The sequence below is a fragment of the Gastrolobium bilobum genome, unplaced genomic scaffold (genome assembly GCF_033153095.1).
Source record: "Gastrolobium bilobum isolate Gb01-03AN ecotype WA unplaced genomic scaffold, APGP_CSIRO_Gbil_v1 utg11339, whole genome shotgun sequence".
NCBI lineage: Eukaryota > Viridiplantae > Streptophyta > Magnoliopsida > Fabales > Fabaceae > Gastrolobium > Gastrolobium bilobum.
In genome coordinates, this window is record NW_026897528.1 from 40456 (window position 1) to 63488 (window position 23033).

General features: G+C 35.0%; 4 protein-coding genes across 4 annotated transcripts; all 4 read left to right on the forward strand.

The window, feature by feature from the left end:
- The first annotated feature begins 1855 nt into the window (after nucleotides 1–1855).
- On the forward strand, nucleotides 1856–4668 carry LOC133307715 (uncharacterized). Its single transcript, XM_061508269.1, has 6 exons — nucleotides 1856–2232; nucleotides 2364–2630; nucleotides 3510–3664; nucleotides 3876–3981; nucleotides 4056–4178; nucleotides 4375–4668. The coding sequence occupies exons 1-6, from the start codon at nucleotides 2041–2043 to the stop codon at nucleotides 4528–4530; spliced, it is 999 nt and encodes a 332-aa protein (XP_061364253.1). The 5' UTR covers nucleotides 1856–2040; the 3' UTR covers nucleotides 4531–4668.
- Nucleotides 4669–7194: 2526 nt separating this feature from the next.
- Nucleotides 7195–9250, forward strand: LOC133307708 (28 kDa ribonucleoprotein, chloroplastic-like). The gene is made up of 4 exons (XM_061508260.1): nucleotides 7195–7712; nucleotides 7824–7922; nucleotides 8099–8386; nucleotides 8558–9250. Exons 1-4 carry the CDS (start codon nucleotides 7320–7322, stop codon nucleotides 8678–8680), a joined length of 903 nt encoding a protein of 300 aa, XP_061364244.1. The 5' UTR covers nucleotides 7195–7319; the 3' UTR covers nucleotides 8681–9250.
- A 2612-nt stretch (nucleotides 9251–11862) lies between these two features.
- On the forward strand, nucleotides 11863–12605 carry LOC133307714 (blue copper protein-like). The gene is made up of 2 exons (XM_061508268.1): nucleotides 11863–12031; nucleotides 12130–12605. The coding sequence occupies exons 1-2, from the start codon at nucleotides 11863–11865 to the stop codon at nucleotides 12603–12605; spliced, it is 645 nt and encodes a 214-aa protein (XP_061364252.1).
- A 4166-nt stretch (nucleotides 12606–16771) lies between these two features.
- LOC133307706 (probable polyamine transporter At3g13620) lies at nucleotides 16772–18673 on the forward strand. Its single transcript, XM_061508258.1, has 2 exons — nucleotides 16772–17760; nucleotides 17896–18673. The coding sequence occupies exons 1-2, from the start codon at nucleotides 16918–16920 to the stop codon at nucleotides 18496–18498; spliced, it is 1446 nt and encodes a 481-aa protein (XP_061364242.1). The 5' UTR covers nucleotides 16772–16917; the 3' UTR covers nucleotides 18499–18673.
- Nucleotides 18674–23033: the final 4360 nt, after the last annotated feature.

A 23033-nucleotide genomic window follows, 5' to 3' on the forward strand; every position in this document is an offset into this window, starting at 1 on the left:
ACGCAAATAGCTACTGCCTCTGGGCGCTTAAGCCCTCAACTCAGGGCTTAAGCGCGCCACAAGAAGAAAAAGTTGTCGCGAGGAGCGCGCTTAAGCGCCTTTCAGAGCGCTTCAGCGCGCAACGCGAATCAGAATTCACTGTCCTAGGGCGCTTAAGCGCGCTACAACAGGCTTAAGCGCCCAGACAGATCCAACTTAGGCCCATTCGAGTTTTCTACTAGGATACAAACTCTTGGCCAATAAAAACACCATTGGGGACCAGAAATACATAACTTTCACATTGCTAAACAACTCTTGGGTGCTTGGAGGCTGAAGGAACGCGGAGGAACATCAGATTCATGTTCGTGAGCGGCGGAGACGGATCAACGTCAAGTGTTCACTGGAGATTTTGAAGATCCACCAATCACTTATGGAGTTTGGGGGAGCTTTTCTATTTTCTTTTGTTCCTGATTTTGCTATGTCCGGCTAGTTCTTTAAGTAGTTAGGGTTAGATGGATTTTAGTCGATTTATTATGTTTTGAACAATTCACTGTGTTAATTTTCCTTTATATCATGAATGAAGTTATCTGTTTTTAATGCTTTATATAGGCTTGAATCTTATATAATGATCATCGGTGAATGCATGACAATAGGAATGTTGGTGTGTGATCCATATCTGATAACTTCATCGTAAACGTTATGATTCTAGGGATAGACATAGGGTTTGCGTAATCTTTAAGATTCTTGAATTTAATGCTTGCATGCTTGGGGAATAACCGGGGAACTAGGGTTCTTCCAATTTTGTAAAGGTTTTAGAGTAACAAGGGATTGAGCTCTAATAACATGTGAAAGAATTGATTAGATTGATACTAAGGACAATTAACATTAAGAAGGAATTCAAACGTAATAAGGAGATTACATGAAATCGAACCCCTAGCTACGTTTTTATTTTATTAGTTAAATCACATCTTTAATTTCTTGTCTTTAATTCTTGCAAGTAATTAGCTTAATGTTTAGTATTTTAATTTTGCAATTCAAATCCTGTTTCCAAATACACTTTCGATTGTCCAACTAAGTTTGCGATAGTGAATTAGTGCTTGAACCGTAATCCTCGTGGGAACGATCTCTTACTTAATCATATATTACTTGTACGATCGGTGCACTTGCCGTGAGTAGCAACAAGTTTTTGGCGCCAGCATCATCTCCAGCACCTCCAGCGCCTCTATATATATGTTACTTCTAGGGTTTTTAGAAAACCAATCAAGCCATTCTCTTCTCCTCTCCTGCGCCACTTTTTGTGAAGTTTTCACATTGAAAGCTTCACTCTTTCAAACACTTTTACCTAGCCTTTCTCTTCACACAGTGTGCGCTTAGCAAGCCTCATTGTAGTGATCACTTGGCGGTTTCACAAGAAGGAGTTCTTGCACCTAGACGCAGTGGGTGGTGTGGATCAACGTTAGAGGGTCTGAACCCTTCAGACCTACCTTGATCATCACGAGTTTTCACGAACAAGGTAACATCATGCTTTCCTAAAACATGATCTTGAATGCATGTGTGTTCCGCAATGAAAAAGTTTTGTTTTTCCCTCCAGCATGCATCGGCCTTCAAGGCCATTTCCAACTTTCACACCCCTACACAAACTTCATTTAGTCCTTAAATAATAAAAAGTTACATTAAAATCATTATTTTTGGATTTAATTGGTATTATTTCTTAATATTAAAATTTTAAATTAATATTTTTTATTTTTACGAAGCATATATGATGAACTCCACCTTTTGGCTTTTGGAGAAGAAAATGATACTTTAATATTTGAAAATTAAATTATCGTCCCAACGGCTATACACAGATTTCAATTTGAATCCAGAGAGAGAGAGAGAGAGAGAGAGAGATTTCTAACGCTCGACAATTAAACCCTTTAATGTCGATTCATTTTTCGACCATGTGTCCCTTCCAATTTCACAATTTACCATTCTCAGCGATTAGGGTTTTACCGCTTTATCTTCTTTCTTGATCAAGAACCACTGATTCTGAACCTGCGTCTTTGAGTTTGAGCAACAAAAATGGATCTTCCTCCAGAAATCGACCATTACATCAAGGAATCCATTGATCACTGCTTGGGGCTTCCCGTGTCTTCCCGAACCCTCGCCTTCAAGCTTCGTGCCTCCCAAGAGTCACAGCGGCAACTCCAAGACCAGCACATTCTCCTACAAGCAAAATTGAAGGAGAAAGATGAACTCATCGAACGCGCTAGGGTTTGTGTTCTTTCCATTTTTTCTTTCTTTTCAATCTTTTATGGCTTCTCTGGCTAATATTTATTACTGGTTTTCAAAAAAATATTATATTTTTTCTTTTCCTTTTTATTTTCGGCTTGATTTTGGAGTAGTCTGAGGCGTCTATGAACGCGCTAGCGGTGAAGAAGTTCGTCGAAGAGAATCAGAAATTGGCGTTAGAGTGTGAGAATCTGGTGGGCCAGTGCCAGAAATTGGAAAGGGAATGTGCACTCTATGATCATGATAGGGAAGCGTTGATGGAGTTTGGGAACGAAGCTGATGAACGGGCGCAGGAGGCTCACAAGCGTTCCCTTGAGTTGGAACAGGATTTGATCGTGTTGGAGCATGAGTTGAAGAAATACAAGCACGAGAACGAATCGGTATCGCTATTTTCATTTCATTTTATTTTATTTTATTTTTTGTTTTCTTGGCTTCTTTCCTCTGTTAAGCTCCTTTGTTCCTAATTTCAGATTTGATTTGGATTCCATTTACAAAACAACTGACCCTTATCCCACTTGTTAGGGTAGAAGTGTTTCTGTGTAAACTGTAATGTTTTCGTTTGTGTAAAATTTTAGCGATTGCGAGAATAGTATTAAGCATTGGTGTAGTTCTTTCAATCATGTATTCCGTACTGAACCCCCCCCACCACACAAAAAAAACCAAACACACACACACACTCCTCTCCTTGATTGTGTGTTTTGGGGAGCGGGTTGGTTCTATGTTTTAGTTCCGTGGATTAGTTGGAATTCCATTTTCTGTTGTAAATATAGCATTTTTGACATTAAAATCATGCTAGGCATCTTCCTTAAATTTTGTTAGATTTCTTATGCAAAAGCCATATGAACTCTTGGAGAGCATAATTGAGTGTTAGTTATGCATAGCCAAGTTCTTTATCGCCTTTCTTTTAAGTACATATACTTTCGCTGATAGAAATTTGAATTTGGCAGTGTTCTATTCTCTCTTGGGGCTATTAAGCTATATAAAAGAAGCCTGAAATGCATTGCATCTACTGTTCTATATGCTTTATTTATTTATTTTCCATTGATAATATAAAGCATTGATATAATTTGGCATACTCACCTTGTATAACTATAATATATTGGGGTACTGCTAGGTCAAGAACCGTATTATTAAACTTATACTACTACCAATATAGAAATGCTCTTGTTTATTGTTTCACTCATGAAATGTTAATGCTTTTACTAGTTCTAGTCCTTTGGTCATGAATGTTAACTAATGATATTTACTTTTTAATAAAGGTTGATTCTTCTTCTGCAAGGACCCTCGGGGAAGAGAATTTGCTTGATTCCCTTTTAGCAACAGTCACTAGTGAAGATGAGTCTTCTACATATGCATTCTTATATGCAAATAGTGAAAATGAGCACTGTAAGAAGTTGCTGACAATGTGGAACTGGTGAGCCTTCTACTTCTTTGTTCCTTCTATTGTCCTGTTTCTTTACTTTGCCCTTATTCTTTAGGCATATTCTCCTTTGCCCAATTTTAACCTGTTATGTCTCGTATGCCGGACGATTAATATATCCATAGCTTATAGCCATTAGGACCAGTTTCTGTTCGTATCGTCAATTCATTTTTAAAAGCCTGATTTTTCATTACGGATTTGGTAGCTTAAAGCCATCAACTCGGAGAATTTTGGCTCTTGCTGCTGAAGTCAAATCTCTAGAAAATGATAAGGAGCATCTAAGGGTTAATCTTCGCAGAGCTGAAGAGGAGGTAAGGATTGAATGATTCTTTTGTGGACCTGTCCAGTTTTTTGGATTATTAATAACTAAATTGTTATACCATAGGTCAAATTACTTTTTGATGAAAATAGAATATTGGATGAGGAGAACAAAAGATTAGTGAGGCAATGCAAGGAAAGAAACCATCCGGGTTCTGGTGGGACACATACTAGCAGTGCATCTGCCAAGGTGAGAAAATCTTTTTAGCACGTGCGCATGCCGAAGTTGAATTGCAAGTTCAATTTCATTTCTTTTCTGCGTGCGTATGATATGTTCTCATCTAAATGATCTGGCTCCTAGGATCATGTAATGTAATATTTGTGCATATTATGATATCTCCTTTAAACTTGAGCATTTTTTTATTTAATTTATTTGGCTTTTGCAGTCAAACAAGAGAAAATCTAACAAGAGAAAATCTAGTAGTCCCAAGACAAGTAGCCCAATGGCGACGAAGATTGATTTTGATGACACAGATTCAGCAAGGCAACCACTGTCACCTCTACTATATAACTCTCCGGACTGTCGCATGCATAAGAAGTAAAGTGATTAGTGTCAATAACAGGCCTGATAATTTCTTCAATACAAAGTTATGATAGTGTGTCCGATTTACAGATGGGTTAATTAATCAGTTCGCCTATTTGTCGCTTGTAAGAATTGCCATGGATCACTCTTTAATGGAAGGTGGGCAACTTTTCTTTTTTACCATGATGGTATTACGGCTTAAACTAATTACATCATACAAACCACTCTAACCTTGTTCACTAACCCACCTAAAGGCTGTTGTGGGAAAATTATTTGCTATTCAATATTCGTAGCATTTCTAATTTTATAGAACTAGCTTTAACATGGGAAAAGTATAAAAATATAATAATTAGAAATATATTAATAAATATAAATTGCTTTATGATTTCTGTATCATTATCGAAGTTCTGTCAATTACAGAAGTTATACATATCGTAACATTTATCTCGTGTGTGTGTATATATATATATATATATATATATATATATATATATATATAATTTGATCATATATATATATATTGAAGCTTAATTTGTTCTTTCACTAGTATATTTGATCATAACTATATCCTGACAAATTAAGTTTCATAATTTAGTCTCCCTTCCAATGAAAATTGTAGGGAATATTACCATATTAATTTGGGTATAACTTAAATAAACAGATTAAAAGAAAAAGTTTAAAATTATAAATAATGAAAAAAAATATTTATAATTTTTTTTTGGTACAAAAAATATTTATCATTTTAACACAAAAATTTCAGACGAATTTATATCGTTCAAAATCACAAATACTTTTTCTATATGATATATACAATTCATTATAATGCCATTAGGGTCAATTTTCTAGCCTTTATAGCTTTGTTTGGGAGTTTGGAGGAAAAAGGAAGGAAGGAGATCTAAGGGGAAAGAAATTAAAGGGTATTCCCTCCTTCCTTTGTTTGGGAGTTAAAAAAATGGTAAGGGAGGAAAATAAAGGATTAATGAGATATTTTTATCAATTTACCTCATTTTTAAAATAAATATAATTATTATATTTTACGAATTAAATTAAATTTAAAATTTCTAACAAAATTATTTATGTACTTTTCAATATACTAAAAAAGAATATATTTTCGATGAAATTTCTACGTTGCAAATGATGAAAATTTCGTCACAAAATTATTTTTTCGTTAGAATACTTTTCGTCGAAAAGAGACGAAATTTTTTCCCCGATAAAATTTTTCACAAAAATAAATTATCTACCAAAATTTTCGACGAAATTTAGTTTTCATCAAAAGTTTTGACGAAAATAATTTCCTCCATCAAATGTTTTAAACGAAAAAATAATTCCGTCAAAAATTTTGATGGAATATTTTCCATTCAAAATTTCGATGGAAATTGTTTTGTCAAAAAATTTGAGGAAAATGTTTCATTCGAAACTTTCAACGAAATTTTGATTCTGTAAAGAATTTTGATAGAATATTTTGTCCGTCAAAATTTTTTACGAAAATATTTTCTATCAAAAACTTTTGACATAAATGTGTTCTGTTGAAAATTGTGATGGAAATGTGTTTTATCAAAAAACTGGACAGAAATATTTTTCGTCGAGAATTTTCGATAGAAATTTTTATTTGTCAAAAAGTTTAATGAAAATGTTTCTGTCAAAAAACTTTTGACAAAATTTAGATTCTGTAAAGAATTTTGATGAAATTTTTTTCTGTCAAAAATTTTCGATGCAAATGTGTTTCGTGGAAAATTTTGATGGAAAACTTTTTTGTCAAAAAATTTGATGAATATGTTTTTTTGTAAATATTTTGATGAAATCTAGATTCCATAAAGAATTTTGACAAAAAAAAAAATTCGTTAAAATTTTTACAGAAAAGTTTTTAGTTACAAATTTGAAGGAAATATTTTCGAAAATTTTTGTTCCGTAAAAAATTTTGACGTAATTGTTTTACGTCGCAACTTTTCGATGGAAATGTGTTTCGTCAAAATTTTGGATGAAAATATTTTCATTAAAAGTTTTGACAGAATTTAGATTCTATCAATAATTTTGACTGAATTTTTTTCCGTAAAAATTTTATGTCACTCATTATAGCAAAATCTGGTTACGTCTCTAATTTCGTCTTTAGTTTTAATGAAAAAATTTTGACGTATATGATTTTCATCACTATTTTTGACAAAATATTTTTCGTCGATAAATTCTGTCGGTATTTGAGACTTTTCTAATAATATCACATTTAAAAATGATTCATATTTATGTAGTTTTCACATTTTAATGCGCTCAGAGTAGATAAATAATTTTTAATATTTTTTCGTTCAAACCCCCCAAATTGAGAGAACTTTTATTTTAGAAGGAAGGAAAATTTTAGAGAGTTTAATAAAAATCCCAAATTTCTTCTTCTCATTTTTTTAAATTCACAAACAACAGAAAATAACCTTTCAAAACCCTCCCTTTCTTTTTCTTCCTTTCTTAAAAGGGTTTAATAAGAGTTATGTTGTAGGAAAAGTGATTGTGTTATGTTATAGAGATTCGTTTTGCGTGCCAGAGTTTTTTTTTTTTTTTTTTTTTGGTTTCAAAAATTGTGGGTCCCACAAAATGTTATATGTGTAGGAAAGTTGTTGTGGTCATGTTAAATTATAGATACAAAACCCTTCTTAAAATCAACTCGCAATGCCAATGCCATTAGCGCCCTTCATCCTTATCCATATTCAATTCGTACCTCACTGTTGACATGTTGAACCAATTTCTGCTGTAATCTCAGGATCCCCGAGCTCCTCTTTACTTAACAATAAGAATAGAGTAAGACCCATCCTTCTCAGTAGTGTAATGGCGCTAGTTAGTCTTTTCTGCTTTCCTTCAACAACGCATATCTCCACAGAACATATTCAGAATCCTCACCGCCAATCTCACCATTCTATCAACAATCTCTCTCTTTCTCAGCCACCCCATTCCCGTAATTTCCCGCGCCTGTCCCTCGAACATTCACCAAACGTTAGAACCAAACAAAGCATTAACTTCACTCTCGGATTTGCCTCTACCTCCCAAGAACAAGTCCTTCATTCTTCCCCATCAGATGTTCCCCCTGACGGCCAAGAAACTGAGGCACCCACTGAAGAGTTTTCACGGACAAGGTTGATTGCTCAAAACGTGCCTTGGACTTGTACAACTGAAGATATTCGTTCTTTGTTCGAGAGGCATGGAAAAGTCCTCGATGTTGAGGTTTTATTCCTTCATTTCTTTATTGTTTGGGATTTTTTCTAATTTCGTGTTCGCGTTCAGATTTTTGTTTGTTTAACTCACGTGGGGGTTTGTGTCTGTTTTGTTGTTAAGCTCTCTATGTATAACAAGACCAGAAACAAGGGTTTGGCCTTTGTCGAAATGGGTGCCCCGGAAGATGCTATTGCCGCTATAAATAATCTCGAATCGTATGTAAGCTGCAGCATTTCAATGTTTCACTTGTCTCTTATATTGTTTGGTTTTTCAACATTTTCATTAACATTTATTAGAATGCTATTGAAGTATCATGGGTACAAAAGCTTTTCTCAACCATTGTAAACATTGTTATGATTTGATATTGCTTTTCCTTTATTTGAATACTTCTATAGGAGTTTGAGGGTCGCAAAATAAATGTCGAATATGCCCGGCCAAAGAAGAAGAAAATTCCTCCTCCTGTGAAACCAAAGCCAGCTGGAACATATAACTTGTTTGTTGCTAATTTGTCATATAAAGCGAACTCTGAGGATCTCATGGAGTTTTTTAATTCTGGAAGTGAAGGTGTTGTTTCCGCAGAGGTCATATTTTATGATAATACTAGAAAGCCTGCTGGTTTTGGATTTGTGTACTTTGAGTCCAAGCAAGAAGCTGAGGCAGCTCTTTCTGAGTTCCAAGGGAAGGTAATCTGTGAGATTTATACTTTAGTTAATTTATTTGAATTTGTAATTCATAAATATTGGTTATGTTGTTCTTGTGATTGTTCTTGTGATTTTTCTTCTTAAGTCCTTAAACTGGAAGTCTGGAACGCTAATTTTTATTGGAGATATGTTGGAAAATTTGTTCTTCTGCAGATATTTATGGGAAGGCCAATCAGGGTGGCATGGGACAAGCAATTTGTTAACGAAGCAGTGGAGGAGAGTGCAAGTTCTGGAGAGACATCTTCCACGCTGAGCGTGACTGATAAAGCTGAATGATACCATTTGTTTTCCCTGCTGGATATCAAAAATTTTGTGCTGTATGCTCTTTCTTCAGATGCTTTTGTTTATTTGCTCGTGCTTTAGGATAATGCTAAGCCGTTGATTGGACCGAAGGCTCAAGATATACAAGAAGTAGATAGGTGAAAGCATGAACATTTTTGTGATTCAAGGAATCGTCATTGAGAATGAATGATTACATCTCCATGGAGTCAGTATATATTTAGTTCTTAATGTAACAGTTGTTTGAACTTTGAATGTGTTAAGAACATGAGAAACACATCAATATTATTGATGTTACTTGCATTTTCAATTGTTTAGTTCACGACCGAGAGGGGATTTGGCTGTGGTGTATCTAAGAATGTCCCTTCTAATATATGGGGGAGAAAAAAGAAGAATATGGGTTGATGAGACCAAAGCAAAAATATTTGAAGAAGGGGAAAGACAGAAACTTGACTTTGCGCATTTCCCTGAGGGTTGACCCATGCCAACACATTCCCCACCGAGCCAATTTTATTACTATTTGGGGCTGCTTGTTTTATTTTATGTTTCTCTTTTAACGTAGCTCTAAGATAGCAATTGCTCTATATAATGGCTGTCTTCTCATGACTTTCACTCTAGTTATATGTGTTCATCAGGATGCTTTACCTTCAGCATTAAAATTTCAATGTGGACATTTTCAATATCATTGCTAGTTCATACCTCCAAGTTAGAATGTTGCGTACCAGAGTTCTAGTGTTTTATTTTATAGGTTTTTGAGAGTTATACTAACAAAGTAGCATCAAAGCGTGATAGACTGATAGTTGTCCGGGCCTTCGAAGAAAAATATCTCGTTCTGACAATCGTAAGACCAATCATAAAAGATGCTTATTGACATCGTTATCTGTCTAAGTGTCCCTTCTGCAATGTGCCTTCTAGATTAATTATAAGACCTTAAAATATAGTGTTGCTTAGTTATGTCTCCTGGCTGCAAGTAACTCCTACACTATTTGATTTTTAGATTTTTATATTTAAATGTGTTTTACACTTATTATCAAGGGAAAAGTGTTTATCTTTTTAAATGACACAACTTGTGTCATTTTACTCTCACAAAGAAATGAGACTCACACTTTTATTTTATTTTTGTCAACTCTCTCTTTCTTTCTTTATCTATCTTAAAATGACACAACTTTACATCCTTTAAAATAATATACATTTTTTCCTATTGTCAATTAGGTAGAAAGATTTAGTTGAATTTCTCTCCGATGCAATTTTTCGCTAGCAACTTCTTTATTTGTCTATAGGACTGTATATTAGTATATAACTCAGTAAATTTCTTCTTCTTCTTTTTTGTACTTTATGGGTAGCCACCCATTAAGCTAATTGAATCAAGTATTGGCTTTTAATCCATCTATTGATGACATTGCCAAAGCCTGAAGATTAAATTGGGTATAAGTTAGTTCTAAAGGAACGCAGCTAAATGAAAACGGCATGCTTAGTAATATCATACACATTTGTGCTGGCAATTTACTATATGAACAATAACGAGGATCAAATTACAACCCTAGTGCCAGTAATTTTGCAAAGTTATTTCATAACAAGCTTGATAGTCACTCTGAGTACATTTTAAAAATTATTGCTGACAATGTGAGGGTTGTGAGTTATTTGGATCTTCTATAAAAATGATTAACACAAGTCGAGTTTTAATCCTAAAGCTTTAAAAAAAAAGGTGTGAAGGATGTGAAACTTGTGCCTGTCTTATTTAGCATTCCCTGCCCCATTAATTTGATTGATAACGAGCTTGTGAAGCTTGAGTAAACAAAGGCATCTTCCGGTTAAGACCCTACCTGGTTTTATCAGCTCTTATCTCATTCTCTTCTACATATAATGTGGATATTTGCAAGATTAATGTCAAATTCATGCTGATTATTCCCAAGAATATATAAATCAAATTGGTTTTATGTAATGACAAATTTCAAGGGGGTGTTTTCGTCTCCATAATAATAATTCTTGTTTTGTTTCCTATGTTGATTGGGAGCTTATTTTATATGGACAGGGACTTTGAATGAAAAAAAAAAGACAAGGGGGATTTGAGAAGAAGAAAAAAATTTAAGTGGAAGAAATTATTTCTTGGGAATAGGTGTACCTTAAAAATGGTGCACCGGGTCTACATTAAAAAAATCCGTTGATTGGAGAGAATTTGCTTAAAAAAAAGAAAATAAAAATCCAGCTGGAGTGATGCTTAACCCATGACATTGACGAAATGCAAAACAGTAGTTGGTCACTGTCACCGGCCATAAAGAAAGGGACCGAACAGCTCCCTCTACCATTCCATCATTTTCCTTTTAGGAAAAGGGAGAGGGGGTGTTAAATGCTGCTACGGTTCCCACTTTATTCTGTAGACAAATGGAAAAAATGCTTTTGGTGATTTCAGTTTACGTGAGGCAGGTCTCGGTCGTCTTGTTGTGGTATGCAGTTACGATCAAGATTTCGGACGCCCCAATCTTGCCCAAATTCCCTTTCTGATAGCATCATAAGAAAAATTATTCTATACTTACCCACCTTCGCCTCATTTTTACTCTGCTTCTTTTATCTTTTTTCTTCCTTTTTAGAAATAAAACTCTAATCTTCTGCCTCAAAATACTCGAACATTCTATTACATGGATGGCCTAATCCAATGTGAAGTATTCATCACGCAATCACTAATTTTACCCATTCTAAAATGGTTCAAATCACTTAAATGTATTATATCCCAATGGTGGTAAGTAACAGAGAACAATGTAATGATATTTTTCATGCACATGTTTGTTGATGTTTAGAGCTCCATAATTATCCCTTTTTGGCATTTTTGAGAAACAGCTGGTTCATGTTGAAGGGGCTGAATGAATGTCGTAGTTTATCAGTTTGAGCATCACAATAAGTAGGCGTAATGCAAATATTCATTTTTCAAACCATGATCTTGCTCATGTAATTATGTATGATAATGAGAGACCCCCATCCAATGAAGTTGATATGATGAACATTGGAAAGAACAGGAGTACTTTTCTAGCGATTAGGTCTCAAGTCATGCTCATGATTGTGCGCAACTCTAACAACTACATCCCCTTCATACAATTACATAAATCAAACCCATTTTACAACAACATCCTCAGACAAGCCTCTCAGTGTTTTGTTTCCTTTCTTTCCCCACAGCATCTCATCAAATGGCATCCTCCATTGCGTTTATTTTGGTTCTATTTTTAGCAATCAACATGGCCCTGCCAACAACACGGGCAGCTATCCACACCGTTGGAGACACAACAGGTTGGACAATAGGTGCTGATTACAGCACATGGGCTAGCAACTTGACCTTTGTAGTTGGTGATAGCCTTGGTAAGGTCTTTTTAATTTCTGAACAATGCTATGCTATTAATCTCCAAAATTCATATTAGGAAGCACCTCATTTACATCATATCCCTTATGTGCGACAGTTTTCAACTATGAAGATGATCACACTGTGGATGAAGTTAAAGAAAGTGATTACAAAACCTGCACTTGGGGCAATTCGATGAGTACAGATAGCAGTGGCACCACTACTGTTGCCCTTAAAACTGCTGGCACTCATTACTTCATATGTGGTATTCCTGGCCATTGTGAGAGTGGCATGAAGCTTGCTGTTACTGTCAAAGCTAAAGCTAGAAAAGCAGCTGCTCCTGCTCCAACACCATCACCATCACCATCACCATCACCATCACCAGCACCATCACCATCACCATCAAGGAAGGGTTCACCTTCTAATGACACCGCAGAAACACCCAGTACAACCACACCAATCACCCCCACTACTACCACCACCAATGCCTCACCACCCAATACATCAAATGTGTCATCAGCAACCAGTTACTCACCAATTGTTGCTATGTTGATTGTTTCTTGGATCTCATACTGTGTGTTGCGTGTAGTATGAGTTTGCCTAGAGATAGTCAAGAACAGAGGCGGTGCTTCCATGGTTTCTTTTCTTTTCAATTTACTCTGTTTTTCTTCTGTGATCCAATTCTAGATTTTGCCTTGAGTTGATATTTATCCTAATTGATATTTCTTTATAGTATTAGCTATCACTGATTCCCGTAATTTTATAGTTTTGTTTAATGTGCACTTACTGCCAAATATTTTGCATTGCAATTCCAACTTCCAAGGACGTGTGCTTCCTTGAGTAATTAAAAATTGGAAAAATAAAGAAAAATTTAAAATGGATAACAATCCACATCGTATCTAGCCAATTTTAGTCACTTTTTTTAAATAAAATAAAATTGAAAACATATATGAATATTTTTTATGAAATATCACTCTCAACCAGTATTTTAAAACTAAGAAAAAAAAACTCGGACTAACTATCAGTTGAAGTATTGGATGAGTGTTTTAATTATTCATACTCTTCTCTCATTTTTACACACAGGTTCAACATAAAATATTGATATATTAGCTAATAAAATACAATAAATATAAAATTAGGGGCAGGATATACTTATTATTAATTAAATTTTTTAGTTAATAATTAGAGTTGAATTAGTAATAAGTCTTATAAATCATAATCTACATGATTTAGGTTCCAATCTCGTTATTGATATTTTTTAAAGTATTTTGTCAAAAGAAGAAAATCTTTGGGTATTGTGTTTATAATCATTTTGGATTAGAAAAACCTATCCTTTGTTTATCTGCATTTTATTTTCTTGTACGATACTCGTTGGAAAATCACTTTTTTTTTATATAAATCATATGTATCTCCTACTGATAGAGGTGACAATATGAGTTGAACCCGACGGGTTTATCCACCAACCCGCCAAAGCGCGGTGGGTTGAGTTATATATTTCAACTCACCAATCCACCTCAACCCGTCTTGTTTAGTTGTGGGTCAAAACGGATTGGCGGTGGGTTGAGAAGGGTTAACCCACGAGTTAATTTGTTTTTATTATTATTAGGTAGTATTTTATTTGTCACTAAGATTTTACTATATGATATTTTTTTTATCTTAGTACTTCCCTAGAAAAAATAAAGAAGAAAAATTTTATTTATGACAAAGATTATTCATATATGAAGGCAAAAGTAAGTTACTAAAAAATGTCTGACTGAATATTAGTATACATTTAGGCTTAAGATTAGAAAAAAAAAAGTAAGGGGATTGTGAAATGAAAATAAGTAATATTATAAAATTAATAAAATATAATTTAATTTTAATTTTTAATTTTTTAGACGGGATGACCTGCCAACCCACCACAAAACGGAGTGGGTTGGGGTTTTATCAAGATGCGGGCGGGGCAAGCCAACTCGTTTTTAGTGAGTTGACGACGGGGCGTGGCAGGCCGACCTGACCCGTTTTGCCACCTATATCTATGGAAGATAATTTTGTTTGGAATGGGTCGATGATTAAGGGTTTAAAGCCCTCTTGAACGATATTTCTGTGGTCCAGGAGCAAAAATGATTTGGTGGGGCGAAGGTAAGAAAAAGAGAGAAAAAGTTGAGGAGGTGAGAGAAGAGAGACCATGTGTCAATTTTTAAGTAGAAGAACCATGGTGATCTTAGAACATATTAAAAAATTCTCTCCTAAAAAAGATACGAGGATCAAACACATATTCTTACCTTAAACTACTTCACTTTTATACACTGAAACTACTAATATTTGATACATATCGATATACCTTACTTTAATGATATTATTGTAAAAATACTTCATGCTCATTATTCGGAACTCTTCCTTTTTCTTTTTCTTTTCTTTGGTGCGAGTCATTATTTGGACATTGAAGTGGAAGTGTGTTTCAATTTCCACAGGTCTTTTTTATTTTGTATTTTTTTTTGTGGTTGGCCTCTCTCTCTCTCTCTTCATAAAGTTTATTGAATGAGGAAACCGTTTCGTAAGTGGTGCTTGTCAAGACATGTAAGTTCGTCCCTCGTTTCCATGATTTTTGTTTCTAGAGTTTTAATTGGATTTGAATTTGACACTTGCTAGAGAAAATTTCGTTGTTCAGTCGTTAAAGTTAGCATTTATTTGGATAAAAATTATATTTATAAATTTTTTATTTATAAATTTAACTATATATTAAGAATAATGCATACGTTAATTTGCGTACTACTCTTAGTATATATACAAATTTAACTATATACTAAAGGTAGTATATAAGTTGATTTATGTATTATCCTTAGTATATAATTAAGTTTATAAACAAAAAAATTTATACATATAACATTCCTCTACCATTTGACGCATAAATCCCAATAAAAGAGTAATTTTAGATCAATATATATAATGACTGCCTTTGCAAAAATTTTGCTGGCATGCAAATTATTCATTTGATAATTATAATGTAAAATAATTCCTATTAACTTGATTTGTTCCATATTTATAATGGAAAAATGTTGTAACCATTTTTTTATAAAATTATAGAGAGTAAATAGTAATCATTTCACATTATTTGAAATTATGTAATCTTTTTAAATAATTTTAAACTGTAAATAAATTGAATTAAAATCAAATTATAAGTAACAACTTACTAATTTCATCTGAGATTTTGGATAATTAATAACACTTTAAATTGTGGCTATGGCATGTAATGCGGTTTAATTCCTTAAACTATCATATATTACAATATACCCCTTTGAAGTTATAACATTTTGCAATTTGAGCCTCTCTCCACCCTATTCTATTGTTTTCTCAAAAGTGATGCATTTTGATAAATCAATATATGATCAGTGAATCATCTTGTGGATAACTAGAAGGGTGGCCTTCTGAATAATAGTTATAGGAAGCCACTTTAATGAACAATATATTTGTGCATACTGTGATAACTTTAAATAGTACCTATGCTTTTACTCATGACAAATATGCGAGGGAAGTGAACAGATAAAAAAAAAGTGCGGGCTTGAGAGCTCACAAGGAACAACACAAACAAAATTTAGCCAGATATGTTGTCATGCTCTACTTGTTTACTTCAATGACAAAAAAAATATTAAATTCTTATTTTAAAGGTATGAAAGTTCAAGTGTGAATAATAAATAATTAAGTCCGACATTATTTGAAATCACCCATGAATAATTTTAATTGTTAGGTAATTGATGGGGGAGCTCAAATAGAAGAGGCTATTAACAATTGGTTAAATAAAAAATCCAACAAATTTTAACTCAAAACCTTAAGAGTTAAGATATTAAATTTTTAAATCCTTTCACATGTAGGTTCTGTTATTCAAAATGATGTTAAAATTATTAAGAGAAGATAATATGTGTTAGAGAAATCACTTCTATACTACACACAATTTAATAAAATATACACAAGAAATTGAAACATACAATAACACAGTTAAAGAGTATCGTACAAAAATATATGAATGCAATCAAGAAAAAACCGAGCTCTGTTGGCACTGTGTTCATAACACAATTTTGTCCTCTTTATAAAGCCTAAAATTCATACACAATTGTCTTCTAAAATAAAACAGATTATATCTGTTTGTTCATGGCACTCTCAAACAAACAACAACACGAACGCAACCTACGTTTGAACTATTGCATAGAATAAATGCAAAAAATTTCAAAACTAATTATGACAGAATTTCAGCATAGAAGATAAATAAGAAAAGTCTGATGTTTTATTCTGATTTTCTTCTTTATTTATAAATAAGGTCTAGTCATGCTTGTTCGGCCATAAAAAAAAATCTTATCTGTTCATTCATAAATAGTTAAATCTATTTAATAGTGAAAAAACGCATATCTTTGTACCCAACTTGTTATACAAATACCACTAAGGTTAGCCTAGTGGTATGAAATGTGTGTATTAAAATTATGTGTAACGTAGGATGTTATGCTCAATTTCTTGTAATCTCAAAAAAAAAAAAAAACTTGTTATCCAAATCATTTGAATTCTATAACAATTTCAACAATACACCTGTAATGAACTGTTTTTCTTTAAAGGCGGGGCTAACTAGAAAAGATGATACCAAATTAAAGCTTACTACTTAAAAGACACACTTTATCTAAATATCTCAAAAAAGTCACACTCTATCTGCATGCGTCGAACCAAGGCCACAAGCCCGCCACGTCAACAAACATATCTTATTTGTCGTTTGTTACGATTCTGCTCCTCCAAACTCGGGATCCGGATCTTCTGATGTAAAAAATCAAATGATATGGTAAAGTGAGAAATCATAACCATAGAAGGTGCATCAATACTAATAAACGAGGAGAGAGAAAAAATAGTAAAATAGATAGTTACAAAATCATAAATTTAACTTTGTATGGTTATGATCTTCTTATGTCATTGTCTAATGTTTTTTCTTACGGATCCATTTCCCCAAACTGCGAAGTCCACACTCCACACACGTTGTCCTCTCTTTATCTCTGTCACTATCTATTTTTCTTTTTCTTTCAATCTGCAGCAAGGTAAGGAACTCGTCATGGACGAAGAAGACACTTCTGCAGTCACCAAAACCGTGATGGACACAACAACCACCACTACCACCACTACATCTACAAGTGCAAAGAAGCTTACTTTGATTCCTTTAATATTCCTCATTTACTTTGAAGTAGCTGGTGGTCCCTACGGTGAAGAGCCTGCGGTTCAAGCTGCGGGTCCCCTTTTAGCCATTCTTGGGTTCCTCATATTCCCTTTCATTTGGAGTATCCCTGAAGCTCTCATAACCGCCGAGTTAACCACCGCTTTTCCTGGTAACGGCGGTTTTGTCATATGGGCCGAGCGCGCTTTTGGCCCCTTCTGGGGATCTCTCATGGGAACATGGAAATTCCTCAGTGGTGTCATCAATATTGCATCTTTCCCAGTTCTCTGCATTGATTATGTCAAGAAAGTGTTCCCAGTTTTTGGGTCTGGATGGCCTCGTTACGTTGCGATTCTTGGTTCAACTCTGGCTCTTTCTTTTCTCAATTATACTGGTTTGACAATTGTTGGGTATGCTGCAGTGGTGCTTGCTGTTGTTTCTCTCTCTCCTTTCATATTGATGTCACTTATTGCTATCCCAAAGATTCATCCCCATAGGTGGCTTAGTTTGGGCCAAAAGGGTGTAAAAAAGGACTGGAATTTGTTCTTCAATACCCTCTTTTGGAACTTGAATTTCTGGGACAATGTAAGTACTTTGGCTGGGGAAGTTGATAGACCCCAGAAAACTTTCCCTATGGCTCTTCTAGTTGCAGTGATTTTCACTTGTGTATCTTACTTGATTCCACTCTTTGCTGTCACTGGATCTGTTTCTGTGGACCAGAGTGCTTGGGAAACTGGGTTCCATGCGCAGGCTGCAGAAATGATTGCTGGGAAATGGTTGAAAATTTGGATTGAGTTTGGTGCAGTGTTGTCGGCAATTGGACTGTTTGAAGCACAATTAAGCAGCAGTGCTTACCAGGTTTTGGGTATGGCAGATATAGGAATTTTGCCAAAGTTTTTTGGGATTCGGTCCAAGTGGTTCAATACACCTTGGTTGGGGATTTTGGTGTCTACTTTGATAACAATTGCAGTTTCTTACATGAATTTCACAGATATCATCTCATCTGCAAATTTTTTGTACAGTTTGGGCATGCTGTTGGAATTCGCTTCATTTCTTTGGTTGAGATGGAAGTCACCATTGATAAAGAGGCCTTACCGGATTCCAATGAAGTTGCCATTGCTGGTGGTGATGTGCTTGATACCTTCTGGATTTCTAATATTCATAATGGTTATAGCTACCAAGACTGTTTATTTGGTCAGTGGTGTGATGACCGTAGGTGGGATAGGTTGTTTCTTCTTCATAAAACTCTGCAAGGCAAAGAACTGGGCAGAGTTCAGTATCAGTGAGGCTGAAGAAGATGGCATTGAAAATGGTGTTTTATGATTTAATCCGAATTTAGAAATTTCTTCAGTGTTTACTGGATGTAATAGTGTTGGATTAATCTTGACAACTGTTGGGAAAAAAGTGTTCTTTAAGGCACAGTAATATAATTTATTAGAGCCATTTATGGCTGAGATTGCATAAGATTGTAATTTATAGCTACAGCTAGCAAATCAACATAGAGTTATTTATTTTTGAGATTTATTTTTTTATTTTTTTTTGTCTAATGTCATGATCAAGGTTTGATTTACTGTAACTATACAAATCCTACATTCAGATTACAAATTTTATCCTTATTATGACGAAGAAGATTGAAGGAATGGAGACTGATGTGTCCTTATATGTGAGCTGTGTTAGAAATTGAACGAAGCATCTAAAAATTAAAAATTAAGCAGCGATGTCAAATAGCGTCATTTTACTGGATTTGGATCCTCTTACGTGAAATAATAATTATATGATCATGTAATTTGAATATAATTATTTATTTAAAAATTATATATTTTTTTATGTCATTATCAATAAATGAGTGTGATCAAATAATATGATTATATGATATTTTTCCCATACTAGAGATCCAAATCCGCTGCAGTGTTCTGTTAAAAAGTTGTTCCGCATCATTTAATGCTTTTCTTCTTGAATGGGTTTTTCATCTAGTATTTAATTCGTGAGCCTACAAAATGGCTCGTATGACTCGCTTTTGGTACAAGTGCAATAAAATGATACTGTATGCATTTTCCTCTACCCTGTGATCTCAGAGAATTTTATGTAATGAGATAATGAAATATTAATATCAAGCTGTATCCCCCATTTTTAGGAAAAAAACAAAACCGCTATTAATGCAAATTAACTCTGGTTGGTGGTTGCCCTCAACAATGTCATCCATGGAAATTTGCACTCTTCCCTAATCATGAGGCAGTTTCAAAGGAAACACATCATTAAAATATGCTCCCAGAGTCAGGAATTGCAAGCTTCCTGGTTTGACTCTAGCAAAGGTTTGTAAAAGTAAGAGCACTTGAACTTGCCTACCCTCTTGGCGAAGTTAAATTAACCGGTGGGTATAATTGAAAATTTAAAAATGAATAATATGCCAATGTAATTTTTCGTTGACATATCTTTTAGGTCTCTAGGACTGCTACAGTTTTTTAAAAAAAAATTGTTTAGAATTCTCCATCACTAGTCGAGACCTACGAAGTATCGATACTTCAAAAACTCTGACGTGTCGTGTCTGACATTTTCTTTCCGACACTTTCTGACACTTCCCGACACTTCAACGCATGTTGTAGAAACTAAAAAAAAGGTTCAAAGGTTACGTTGCATTGCATTTTTAGTACTTCTAACTATTAGATTCATTGGATTACTATTACCATTTTATTGAATTTAATATAAATATTTGTGATATCTTATGTTTCTTTGAAAAATTAATGGGTATTATAAGTTTAACATGATACCTAGACATGAAGGTTGGATGGAAGATGAGAATGGCCAACGTTCAACCTGGAGGGAAATTCTGATGCGTCATAATGGAGAAGATGATGAATGGGAAGGAGAGGCGTCTGCCGATGAAGACTTAGATGGGGAGGAACCTGCTGAGGAAGAGGATGTCAACCATGGAGGAATTAAGATGTGGGAGGAAGATGATGGGCGTACTTATTTTAGTTGCACCAAAAGAGCAAGGAAGAGAATGAGGAAACCTTGGGAGAAAGCTCTGATTGTTAAACTCCTTGGGAAGAAAATTGGGGTGGAGTTTATGAAGAAAAAAATAAATGTCTTATGGGCTAGAAAAGACAAAATCAATGTCACTGATATTGGTAATGACTTTTTCGTAGTCCAGTTTAGTGAGAAGGATGATCTCAATTTTGCATTGAACGGTGGTCCATGGATTGTTTTGGGTCATTATTTATCGTTGAGGAAGTGGGAACCAACTTTCAGACCTAATAGTGCTGGAATTGCTATGATTGCTGCTTGGATTCGTCTACCGGATATTCCCATTGAATTCTATGATGAAGCTTTTTTTAGAAGGATTGGAAACTGGTTAGGCAAGATGATCAAGGTAGACAGCAATACAAATGCTCATGTAAGAGGACGGTTTGCAAGAATATGTGTGGAACTGGACCTATCTCAGCCATTAAAGGGTGATTATGTGCTGGAAGGATTTACCAAACAAATTGAGTATGAAGGATTAGGGCTCATTTGTTTTGGTTGTGGGAAATATGGACATAGCACCGAGAATTGTTCAGCTGCTCCAAAGCAACGCAGTTCATCCGATATTCATAATGACGATCAAATTCATCAAGAGGAACCTGGCAACTCAGAATTCCATCGAAGCAAAGGATTGGGACCTTGGATGGTTGTTAACCGTCAACGCAGGAGCCGGCAACCTCCTCAGACGGCCGGTGCAGTCCAGCCAGGCGCTGGTTCAAAAACGTTACAAAGGAATAATGATAAGGGAGTTATGACCAGCGATAATCATGGAGATAATCATGGTGATAAGAGAGTTATGACCAGCGATAATCATGGTAATCATGGTAATAAGGGAGTTATGACCAGCGATAATCATGGTAATAAGGGAGTTATGACCAGCGATAATCATGGAGATAATCATGGAGATAAGGAGGAAATTACGCAATCACGGTTTGCAATCTTAACAGCTGGACCTATTAATGAGGAGGATCATAATCAAATAATTAATTTTGTTACTCCTCATATGGGGGCCCCTCAGTTTGAAATTCCTCAGAAAATATGGACTAAATCCAAAAAGTCCAAAGATACCCCTAGGACTAAATCAACGGTTCCTACTATGCATGCGGCTCATTCTTCAAGCACGGGTAAGAGGTGTCCAGTCCAGAGTGAAAATCGTGAAGATCATACTCCCGTTCCACCATCTCCATCAATTGCTACTCCCATGGCGGTTAGTCCTATGCAAGCAAATCAACATGATCAGGAAAATGGGATGAAAGCAGATAGCACTTTGAACCAGAATCAAGAGCAGTTATATGACACATTTCATAAAACTGGTCCTGATATATCAGTTGACAACAGCAGCGACATCCAAAATCCTGAAACCTCAACCATCTCTACGTGCATGGAGGTGGACAGAGTTCACCAGGAAGATATTTCAAGAATGAAGGATGCAAGAACCTTAGAGTCTTGCGTTCAACATAGTTTTTAATGAATTTATTCTTCTGGAACTGTAGGGGAGCAGTGAAACCCCAGTTTCAAAAATCGCTTTTTCTGTTTACTAGGAAATATAAGCCTAGTATTGTAGTGATTCTAGAACCTCGGTGTAGTGGTCAAAAAGCTGCTGACATTATCCGAAAATCTGGGTTTAAGCATGCTTTTGTTCAAGAGGCAGAAGGTTACTCAGGGGGTATTTGGATCCTCTGGAATGATGAGACTGGTCTCGTTGAAATTGTTAATCACACAAAACAGTTTGTTCATTTTAAAGTTCAGAATTTTCATGTTCCTTCCTTTTCTTGCACGGCAGTTTATGCGAGTCCTAGGGAAGAAAATAGAAAGGAGCTATGGGATGATCTGCTAAACATTAGTCTCCATTGTAATGGGCCGTGGTTGGTGGCTGGGGATTTTAATGAAATAGCAAATCGGGATGAGAAGAAAGGTGGCTGTAGAGTTAACTTAAACAGATGTTCCAATTTTGCAAATGTTCTTCATAATTGCAAGCTGCTGGATCTTGGAGGATCAGGTCCTTGGTTTACATGGAAGGGTCCGAAGTTTCTTCATCTTGATCGTGTTTTTAAGAGGCTGGACCGAGCCTGTGCTAATGCAAGTTGGAAGACTACCTTTACTGATGCTGGCGTTAAGGTACTTCCACGGATTTATTCTGATCATAGTCCCATTTTGGTCTACTTGTCTAACTTGGACACAGGTTGGAAAAATCGTCCCTTTCGCTTTGAGATTGCTTGGATGGAGCATTATAACTTTACTCAGTTTCTGGCTAGGAGCTGGAATGTTGTGAAAGACACTAGAACGAATCTGCATGATCTGACTCCAAATTTAAAAAGATGGAACAAGATAGTCTTTGGCAACATTTTCAATAGGAAGACTAACCTATTGCATAGTATTGCAGAAATTCAGAATCATGTTGATTATCATACCAACTTATCTCTCCAATCTAGAGAAAAGGAGGTTAGGAAGGACCTTGATGCGGTTCTCATACAAGAAGAGATCTTATGGTTTCAAAAAGCCAGGGTGAAATGGATAAATGATGGGGATAGAAACACCAAATTCTATCACATTAAAACAGCTACTCGAAGAAGTTCGAATAGGATTCTTGAGTTAAAAAATTCTGATGGGATTTGGGTGAAGGAAGCTAGACAACTTCATCAATTGGTAACAGATTTCTATAGCAACTTGTTTAGTGAGGAAGTCCTTAATCGTGATTGGGTGAAATCAAAGACTACTTGGCCCCTTCTGCACGATGATCTGCTATCTAATCTGACTCGTAATCTTTCGGATGACGAAATTTCAAAAGCTGTTTTTAGTATCAATGGGTCAAAAGCTCCAGGGGAAGATGGTTTTCC